Source organism: Gymnoscopelus microlampas (assembly GCF_963454915.1).
Source record: "Gymnoscopelus microlampas genome assembly, chromosome: 5".
NCBI lineage: Eukaryota > Metazoa > Chordata > Actinopteri > Myctophiformes > Myctophidae > Gymnoscopelus > Gymnoscopelus microlampas.
In genome coordinates, this window is record NC_139942.1 from 39,842,524 (window position 1) to 39,853,861 (window position 11,338).

Consider the following 11,338-nt stretch of genomic DNA (forward strand, 5'->3'; position numbering starts at 1 on the left):
CTTGAGGCCAGCATGACGTGTATGGTGAAGTGAAGTGGCCTCCATATGGTGTGCAGACACTGGAGAGAGAGAGAGAGAGAGACAGACAGACAGACAGACAGACAGACAGACAGACAGAGAGTAGCCTATACAATTCTTAAAGGGCAGGGCCAGTTTCCCCAAAAACATGTCTTTGTATGGAAACAAATAACCCTACATCTCAAACCACCAGAGATACAGACATATACACCATACAACCGATCCAAATGTTTATAAAGTCAAAACAATGGTTGAGCAAAGTGCCATTTTTTATCAATACAATAATAAAAAATAATAAAAACCGTAAAACAAAACAAAAACAAAGCCAAAAAGGACCAAAAAAGAAAAGATGGGAGAGATGGAGAGGAAATGACAATGAAAGGGAATGGTAGTATTTATGTCAATCTTAAGTAGTTGTTACAGGGTTGTGAACATTTGTTTCAGGATGAGTCCATCTGGAAACAGTTGTGAGTCGTTTTGAGCTCCTCTTCTTCTCATGTCTGTCTACATCACTGAGTGGGTTTTTAACAGGTTCACCATAAGTCTGAAAGACCTAATGTATATCCTATCGTTGCTGTCAGGCAGAAACCTCTTATCTCCATATTTTAATGTTTAATTTTTTTCGCAAATGAATGCCCTACTTGATCATACTACAGCGTCACACAAAATTATCAAATATAGCAGATCTACAAGCTAGAAACGCTGGGCGAAGCCATGCGTTTTGAGCTGGTAGGCCTATATCTGCTATTTTCCATACTTTTGAAAAGTAACAGTTTTGAACATATTTCCACCCGACGAGACGATATAGCAGTAGGCCTTGTTCTCAAACTTTTTTGTATGTATTTGGTCACAGACCCCCATCTGAAAACAAACAAAATCAAAGTTCAGTTTTTCAAGATCTTAAAACAGCAGATCAACAAGCTTACGACCTATGGCATGAGCTTGTAGATTGGCTATTTTCAAATAGCCAATATATAGGGTTAAAGTTGGTAAACTGATTTTGATGCTATATTAACTTGTTAGGGACCCCTGGGGGTATACTGTAGGACTACAAGTCCATATTCATCATGAAATGCCAGCAAGGGTTTCCCTTTTGGTCATATACACCACCATAGCATACACAATGAAATGGCTAACGATGAGCCTGGAATCAATAATTACTTATTAAATGAATGCTATGTGCTTCAAAACAAAAAAACCTGGAACAAACTGGTTACTTTAGTCAAATTAGTTTTAGCCAAATACTTGGCAGGGCAAGTTCAACCAGTCAGCAAAACTATAGTTTTACACTAGCACCATCTAGTGGATAAACAGAGAAAGCTATAATGAATAGACAGTACAGACTGGCAGACTTTAATGTAGATATAATTTATTATACTCAAATATGGTCAAATACATTGATGTCAGTACAGTGGGTTAACAAAAACTCAAATGGTGTTTTAATGTGTCAACCTGACAACACTACAGCTTAATGTTGTTCTAATACAGAGAAAGCTGAGATAATATACTTAGTTTAATGAATACATGAAAGTATTACAGTATATATCCATTCTCTAGGATTGTACGCAAAGCTTCGGGGAGTTAATCAGCATGATGGCCTACTGTTCTACATAGTGCAAGTTCTACAGTTCTACATGTCTCTAACGGCTCTCAACAAACACTGATCTGATGATGTTATGGGTAGTTAAACATATAAGTCTGTAAGGGCTATAAATGTTGATTGACTTTCCATAGAAAAAAGAAAACCATTGTACTGTAATTGTCTGGCAATAATGTGTAAATGTCAGTCGAAGGCAATTCTGTGGCTGTGATTAAAATGTGACAGCGGGTCACCAATATAAATTTAAAAACCATACAAAGAGATTTAGGGTTTTCTTAATATTAGGTAATGCGATTATGGTAAATGTCTGTTGCAATTTGGTATCCAAGCTCAAAATGTGACTATTCAGGAGTCAGCACAATGTGGCGAGTGTCACAGCATAAAGGAAATTGCATTGCTAGCATTTTATACAAGGCCTCTCTGTGAAGAGTGGAAAAGAAGTGATCACACCTCTACACACGACAAAGACACACATACAAACAATGACACACAAATAGAGCGAGGAATCATTACTATATAGAATAATTAATAATACTTCAAATGCCACTGTTGGTACCATAACATAGTCATTCAAGCTTCAACTATAATACTTAAGTGACTTGGAGCTAAAAGGCTAAATATTATGCTGGGACAAACAGAGAAGCAGCTTGAGCTTAAGCCTAGTGCCACTGATAGTGAACAGATCACTACTTCTGACAGTTATCTGTTAATAACCATCTACTGTGTAACTATCTCGACTGTAATCATTTCACGATGCTTTTGTAAAGCCGTCAAGAGCGTGACACAAGAGAGAAGGATGGATGCAGCAGCTACATCATGACAACTGCCTATAATGTTGCATTAGCCGTGATCTGCTCCCAGCAAAGCTGTCTGTTTAAAGATGACCATTATGAGTTGACTGTAGGTCAGACCCTGTACACTGTACAGTGTAACTGTATGTATTAGTTTTTGGTCCGCGTTGTGGGGAATAGGCCTACAGTCTGTCACTTAGCCGGGCGAAAATAGTCGATCTATAAGCTCACAACCCGTCACTTCACTACGTGTTGTGAGCTTGTATATCTGCCATTTTGTTTAAGACTATATAAGTGTGAGAAGATGAGATAAAAATAAATATTAAACTGATCATGGTTTAACCGGTAAGTGAACGAGAATTGATGCCATACAGACATGAGAGTGAGAGAGTGAGATGACAGGAAGAGTGAGTGGAAGGATGGAGGTAGGGTTACATGAGGTTGGATGGGGCGTGTGTGTGTGTGTGTGTGTGTGTGTGTGTGTGTGTGTGTGTGTGTGTGTGTGTGTGTGTGTGTGTGTGTGTGTGTGTGTGTGTGTGTGTGTGTGTGTGCATGTGGAGGATGAGAACAATATATTTGTTTCCTAATGCAGTATCTCCAGTAGGAGGCGCTTGAAGTCTCCTCCGCAGTCAGAAGCCAGAGCCTCCTTCAGTGGAACGTCATACTTCTCCAGGTACATGTCCTTCACAGTCTCCAGGTCGATCTAGGGGGCGCAGTGATGAAGATGAAAATCACTTTGTACTGTATAACTCACATTCATTCACCCTGTATACATCAGTTGATTTAACCACATTAACTCTGGTGTCCCTATTGCGGCTATACATACTGTACGTATACATACAGTATGTAGTCCAAAAAAGCAGCGAGGGACTAAACACTGAAGAAAACGCAACGACGCGCATAATTAAAATAATTCGGGTCCACTCCAAAGACATACGTTTGACCATTTGAACAGGTCCCAGCAACCTAATCATACTAACGTGCATTAGTAATGAATTAATTTAAAATAGTGGAAATAGCCGGTCTACAAGTTCACAACACATCACATCGCGATTGTGTAATCATTGTGACAGGCCCGCTCTAGAGGACATTGTTTTTTTGTTGGCCAGCCTCTTAGGTTTTCAGTTAGTTGTTTTCTGAACTCTCAATAAGAAGAATGCATATACATCTGGAGTTTAAAAAAACTAAACCTTTGCACAATATTTGTTTTAAATTCATTTTGTGGTTTGGATTGTCTTTACAGATGGAACATTTCAGGACTCTAGGGCTCCGGAAACCCATCCAAAACCCATGAACCATTTTTTCATGAATGCATGGTTGTCAATATGGATATAAGAATGCTTATACCGCAGTGTAAACAGTTACAGTTGTAACACACACACACTTGCCTCAGAGCGGCCAACGATGATGCGAATAAGTGTGTCCTCGTCAGTCCCAGCTCCCGACATGGCGGCATTGAGGCGTCGAGCAAAGTATAGCTGAGGGTTCTTAGCACACCTCACTTGGTTGACACACACACACACACACACACAAATTAAGCACTTCCCCTGCAACAGCATCACTATACATGTAATTGATAATTGACTATAGAAAACAGAATCATTGACACTTTCCAACATACCCAGAGTAATGTAGCACTCCTTAAGCGTTCCTGTGGCCTCAGCGTCAATAGTATCCAAGATATCTGTCCCTGAAAGCTGAAGGAAAATAACACAATAAGAAATGTCTCTTGATCACTTTCAAAATGGAACCCTCATTTTCTAAAGTAGCGAACAAAGTATACTGTATATGGTTTAAGTGATTAAATTAACACTCTGGATTTTACTGCCTACAGATAATTGCAGCATTTAAATTGATACAACCACTTGCTATCACTCTTGACAGTTTTTTAACCATCGAGTAATGTGGTTGAAAAGTGTCAGTGACAGCTGTGCTAAGGGTCACACAGAAGCAGCTTTAGAACAAGATGAGACTGTCACATACCGACTCGTAGACCTTGAAGGTGGCCTGGAGTTGCAGGTAGTTCCTGTGACTCAGGATGTCGCTGAAGGTTGTCTCGTCTGTCCCAAACCTTCCTTCTCCTGCCTGGTGACACGTGACAGTGAAACAATAAGCCAGCTTACTTCCTAGGCAGTTTATAAAGCCCCGTCTCTAACACGGTCTCAAATCTCCAATATGTATCAAATGGCTCTATAATAACATCATGACAACAATAAGGTGTATCTATATTAGGTAGTGAAAGCTGTCAAGGACAGAGAGCTGGTCAACAAATCGTCTGTGTTGACGACCCTCTGGGGTTATTGATAGGATATTATTTATCTACAACTTAACACTACATTATAGCCTACATTATAACACAACAGCACTCATTTGACAATTTAGCATGAACAAAATGGGATCTTTTGTTTTACAAGTGATCTTAGACTTATGTACAAAACTTGGGCCCTTAGTCTGAAATTAAAGCAGTCTGCAATTTCTTCATAAATATCATTGTGAAAGATAAGTTGTAGGTTCAGCTGATCAGAACAGTAGGGGGTGCCACAACATAAACCAGAAACTGAACGATATAGGCCTTAATCATCATGACATCACCAAACATGTATTTCTGTGCCAGCATTGTTGTATTATTCAATAACCTTATTTCTGGAAGAACAGGACACCTATGATATTGTTATTGACTATTATAAATAGGGTTATTATTTAAATATCCACAGGTTGACAAACGAGACATAACAAAGCTGTCGCCCAGCTCCCCATCCACTTCTATTCTATGGAAAATCTGCCCTCTTGCCGTGAGTAAGCGGGGCAGAGTTTCCATAGAATGAAAGTGGATGGGGAGCCGGGCGACTGCCGCGCGGCAGTCGGAAGCATGTCGCAAATGTGAGTCTGGCCAACAGGCCGGGAATTGAACCTGGGGTTTTCTGTTTCCCAAGCAGCCTCTCTACCCAATCCCATTCAACTATGGCCCCACAACTCTATGAGAGGAGTCTGAAGGGCTCAGACTGCGGTGGATCATGCAGGGCATTTCACAACATTGTTAGTCAATGCTGACCTCAAACAGAGCTGTGGCATCTTGTTCTGCCAGAGCCTCATCCACTTCATAGCCTTCATCCCTGTTTGCCTGGGGAGGAGGAGAGATGGACAGAAGGAACAGGGAATGTTAAGGGAGGGAGGGACAGAGAACAAGGGTGGTAGATTTTGGGGGTGGGAGGAAGAGGTGCATGGGGAGGGTACGCGAGTGGAGGAGAATCGGGTCATTGAGTTTTGATTATAGAAAAACAAACGGTAAAACAATCCTCTGGCACACATGTACAGTAAAACAGCTGGGGATGATTATATTCACCATTCTGTGGTTAAGTACTGTTGTAGGATATGAGTCATGGGGGTTTGACTGTGTTTATCCTTCAGACCAGGAGAAGGGAAGGAGAGGAAATGGGCGAGGGTGGAAGTGAATGAGAGATCGAGAGAGGGCATGGACACCAGTGAACAGGGTCTCAGCACTGTAGAGCAGCGATGCAGCAGTGCAACTCTCAGTTCAGTACCTCACTAAAGAAAATCAACGATACTCTCAGTCCCAGGGTTTGTCAAAATATTTTGTTATATTGCTTGACAGGGTTATTGGTTTTCTGATCTTCACCCTCCTTTATCAGGAAGCAAAATGGTATATTTGTGATGATGGCCGCTTTGAAAGACTGTTAACATACTGCTGTGTGAATATGTAGTATACATACTACATGTACATGTTACTACTACACTCTTTACCAAGTCCCTTCCTGCTGAGATAATGGCAGCTCCACTTGGGGTTTAAATCAACCAGTAGGAAAACTGTTGGAAAACACCCGAGGACGGAATAAGATCCATAGCACAGTTGAAAAACAGATGACGATGAGTCACAGCCAAATAGCCTGACAGAAACACAGGCCTGCCGGCCAATACTATGATAATTTGCAGTATTTATACTCAATTAAGACTCTCTAACCTTTGGACGGTTCTTTGTCGAGGGACATGTCACACAACAATTTGTCACTGAACCATAAAGCAGGCGTAAGCGTTAATACTGTATGAACCATTTGGTGTTAAAATTAACTTTTAGTCTGTATTTACCTGTAGTAGTGCGATCAACAGGTTCCTCACGTCTCCACTAGTGTCACCCTCAATGTCTTCCTCGAGGTCCCGCTCATTGACTACAGGTAAAGGTATAAGGTAAATACATACAGTAAGCTGTATTGACGATCTTAGGTCGTAAATGTCCCTGTCTTTAAGCTTTATGAATATAATTTCAACAGAGTGCATGGTGTTAATTTCATTCTATACCGAAAGGCACAGTACAAAAAATATATTAAAGTTGTCCAATGAGTTCAACTTGAATATGAAAAAATAGTCTTGTGATGCCATTAGATCAGAAATCTCCACTTAACAGTATTAGGTACTAAGAGCAAGGTTGTTGCTAGAACGGGGGCGAGCATGGCCGCTAACAAACCTACTGCTTTGGAAACCGATCCTGTCACCGATCCTGTCATCCTGTCGCCTCTATATGAAGGGCGACTTCAGACTTTGGATTGGTTCTGTTTTTGTTTTTTAACAACGAAAGCAGGGAGATTGTCTTCAGTCTAACGGAAGAATAATGTCATGCCATGTTTGTGACTCAACCTCAAAGACAATTCAGGGGAAAATGGCTGTTTTAGCTGTGATTCATTCTTATTCTGTGACACCCTTTGGCTGTTTTACAGTATGTGCTGGCTGGGCAACCACATTTTCCAATGTGAACGGAACATCTAATACATGGTAGTTCCTCTGGATCACTGTGTAAAAGAGCACCTACCCTGGGCGTATGTATCCTTGTAGCTCACAATGTCCTACAAAACAGACAACAGAGGACATTCAGTAATCCTATAACAACACAGTGCAGCCACAGAATTTAATGATACAGACACACGCTGGCATCAATGAGGCACTAACAGGCTGAAACCAAAGAAAGGACAACAGTGTCCGTAAACAATAGTTATTTAAAATGCTGCTGACTCATGTATTAGATTACTTACGCTACAACAGCCCCTGGGTACTTCTCACTATTACGTTATAACTGCCCTGGCTAAAAGACACACAACAATCTTTCCAGTTGGTTATCGATTACACGCAGACACACCTGATTGGTGGCTGTGCACAGGATTTCCACCAAGACTGCTTCATCCGTGCCCGCCCCCTTCATGGCCTTCCGGAGCTCCTTGGCGAAGTAGACATGGGGAGGGTCCAACATGGCCATGGCGGCCTTCTCAAAACTACCCGTCAACTCCTTCTTCAGGACCTCCTCCAACTCCTCAGGGGCCAGACAGGGGGAGAGATGAGGGTGAGGATGACAGACAGACAGACAGACAGACAGACAGACAGACAGACAGACAGAGTGTGTGTGTGCGTGCGTTGGGGGGATCTTATTGCGAAGATCCCCCCAATAAGTTATAGTGGCTCGTCTGAATCTGTCCTGTGTTTCATACTGAGGAACTGTAATGGCTAAAGCACAGTATTTAGTCTTTTATCTTTAGTATTATCTATTTACCTATTTTAATCGTATCTATTTTTCAAATCTCTGTTTAAAGTGCACTGTTGCACTTTGATTCGCCACCTCAAGTGAATTAATTTATCCCCAGCCAAATCCATATTTAGAGCTTTCTAGCTAATTGATCAATATGCCAAATCCTTCCTCACTTCGGCAGCAGCCCCTAGTTGATAAACAATCTGTGCAGGCACTGTATGCAAAAACATATATCTTTCAGTGAATCTCTTAGTTAGTTGGTCTCATTGGTTAAGATTGATTAACGATCACTAAAAGCAGAGTAGTGGAGAGGGAGACAAAGAGTGCGGCCGACAGACAGAGACACATATTGTTCTTTTTGGCAACTGACACTGTGACTGTCGTACAATGGAGTATAAAGTAGGCTTAATTCTTTCCTGTTTCCCTCGCCCCTAATAAATCGTTCCAACATTCTCAAATGACCTCTCATTGACTCTCTGAAGTCACTGTCATATCCATAAAACGTCCAATAATAGCCCGGGTGTGTATTTGTTTGATCTGCGTCATCACACAAACAGCCTTTATGATAGACAGGTCAATATGAGACAGCTAGGTGTTTATAGTGTAGTTATAGTCATTCAAAAATGAATAATTGGAGATTCATTCCGGTTTGAGATTTAAAGTGGATGTGGACCTACACAGTAAAATCTTAATCAAGAGTTAATTTAACTATTATTTTCAGAGAATGAATGCTGCTGCATTTGTGGTTATGCGGTTCTGTAAAATAGGAAATTGTGTTTAGTGATGGCCTAAAATTGATCCATTATAATAATTCATTCATCAATAGTAACTACGGTAATATTAGTGGCTGTGTGTGTTAAAACAGATATCAATTTGGTGTTTTTAGTTGGTGATATTATTGATGTCCCCTCCAGGAAATACTCGAAGTTGTAATGAACACTTACATCATCATACTTTTCAAAGTATGCCTGTTTGATCTCCACACGTTGAGCTGCAGAGCGATTGGCCAGGATGTCAATAATGGCCTTCTCGTCGGTCCCTGGAGGAAAATAGAAAACATCGCCATCGGGTCTCTTTTATAGGCAGGACAACATACAGAGAGTTCTAGACCACTGATTACCAATGTTTTGAGCAATACTTTGTGGGAGTGGCGGGGTGCAACGTTTGAAAAAAATGTATATATATATATATATATATATATATATATATATATATATATATATATATATATATATATATATATATATATATATATATGATTATGGTTTCTATTGGAGAACATATTCCAAACAATTACATAAAAATAAACACAAATAACCTTTTGATAGATAAAAAAATAAAAACATAAACAGAACTTTATTTTATTAACACTTGTGAGTTTATAGATGAACATTTTGGAAAACCTTTGAAGACTTGGCATGGCTAAAATAGATACGCCCGGTTATAAGTGGTTTAAATCTGGACACATTGGCTGCATAGTTGCCTATACTAATGTAATCAAAAATGAGTATGTGTCTGTTTCTAGTTTCAGTGAGATGATTGTATCATGGTAGCCTACTCCACAGCCTTCACTCTTATCAGACAGACAGTCTGATAAGAGTAAAGTCTAAAGATGCACTCATCCCAAATATGCACACAAATCATTGCCTGTCACATGCAGATGCAGATCAAATGCCCACTTTGTCTGGGAATAAATAAATAAAAACACTTACCAAAGCCTTTGCAAGCTTTTCTAATTTCCTTGATGTCAGCAGTAACATCAAAGTCCTCATATGGAACAAGAGTTGGCTACAGAGGAGAAAGTGATGACAGTCATCAAATAGCCTAAGAATCAACCAAACACATTTATAAACAAATGTATAAACAAATTAACAGCCAGGGAGGACTGGGTTTCAATGTGTTGGCTGCTACTGTACAGTGTAGCCTACAGTCCAACCCATTTTTCTCCAGCAGGCTAACTAAGGGTGTCGGCTAGTCTGTGGTGGGCTCGCTGAGTCATGGGACAGGCAGCTACGTGGGCCATTGATACAGCCTCCTCACTCTGCATCTGATACAATGCGGCCTTATTGATCACCGAAAAACGATGGCGTTTCTAAGACATTCCACATAGCTCTGGTCCAGAGAGCAGAGCTACATTCCACATAACTGCAGCCTCCTCCTCCGATATGCGGCAGCCACATATTGGGCCAATCCGATCCCTAGAGAGAGGTTTACAGTAACCTAAATCTATTGGAACTGCGCAATTTCAAACTAGATGTTGGTTATCACAATATTTGCATCTTTCACGTCAACAAAACATAACATAACAATGTAGCCCATTTTTTTTGTCAATTACAAGAATTAACGTTACGGTTATTTCTAGTTTCATTTTATTTATTTATTTATTGCCAAATTACGAAAAAATAAATCAAGGCCGCGTCACTTTCAAGACAAGTTACCTAAAATGTAGCGAGTTTACCTGAACGTTGCCCATGATGTTTGAATCTCAGAATAAGTTGATGAAAGATGGATGATGTTGTTGTCTCTTCTGAGCAGCCGGTCGGTGATGCAGATCAGAGCAGCAAAGTGCGGACAGGCAGTCTGACAGGACTCGCTACTATGTTCCCAGGATGGAGGGAGGGGGGAGTTAGGTTTTACCCTGAGGACGGGCCGCCCCCGCGGGCGGGGTGCCGCTCCCGTCGGTTGGAGTCTCACGTGACTCCGTCCTCGATCTGCGCATACTTACAACGCCTGCCCACCAGGATTCATGATATACTCATGTGTGTAGAGTAGACTCCACAGTCACACCCTTGTTCAATATTTACATTCAGTGGTCGAGAGACTAACCTCGCGTCACCACCACCAGGCTTTAGGTCGAGACAGGCACGCAGGGGAGCGCAGGGGAGGGGAAACGAGACCACCTATCTATCCCTCGTCCACTGACATCCTAAATAAATAAATAAAGCGCTGATGTCACCATCCTTTAACGGTTTAGTTTTTAATTTTCACAGTTTAGCACTCACAAACTTCGCCAGTGCAGTTCTGTCACCTCTCAATAATTGTCCTAGCTAGGCCTACTATTAAACATTATTAAGTAGGCTACTACTATTAAGTTAGTATAATAATGATAATAATAATAGGCTATGCCTATCACATTATCAAATCAAATAAATATCATTTTCGTGAGGCGTGGCGGAACCATAGAGTTAAAATCTATCGGACGGAACCCAGGCAGCCCAGGCCTCTTCAGTGACAAGTTTGACACGTCTTCGATCGATGTAATATTTGGAATCGCCACATGATGGCAGTGTTGTACTACCGTGAACTGAAGTAGCCTAAATACCTCTGAAACTCAAAATAAATGTTTTCTTCACCACTTCCAACCGTGTGTCCCTGTTTTAGGCATGCCACTTATTGTAA

General features: G+C 40.8%; 1 protein-coding gene across 2 annotated transcripts; it reads right to left on the reverse strand.

The window, feature by feature from the left end:
• Window positions 1-1,365: 1,365 nt before the first annotated feature.
• On the reverse strand, window positions 1,366-10,580 carry LOC311046397 (annexin A13-like). 2 transcript variants are annotated; one of them, XM_084058671.1, is made up of 11 exons: window positions 10,398-10,580; window positions 9,652-9,727; window positions 8,884-8,978; window positions 7,556-7,723; window positions 7,232-7,265; window positions 6,514-6,593; window positions 5,462-5,530; window positions 4,393-4,494; window positions 4,031-4,106; window positions 3,798-3,910; window positions 1,366-3,112 (listed from the first exon to the last, which is right to left on the reverse strand). In XM_084058671.1, exons 1-11 carry the CDS (start codon window positions 10,410-10,412, stop codon window positions 2,993-2,995), a joined length of 948 nt encoding a protein of 315 aa, XP_083914797.1. In that variant the 5' UTR covers window positions 10,413-10,580; the 3' UTR covers window positions 1,366-2,992. The 2 variants fall into 2 exon arrangements, with proteins under 2 accessions (XP_083914797.1, XP_083914796.1); XM_084058670.1 differs by having other exon boundaries at window positions 7,556-7,726; window positions 10,398-10,573.
• Between the last annotated feature and the right edge of the window lie 758 nt (window positions 10,581-11,338).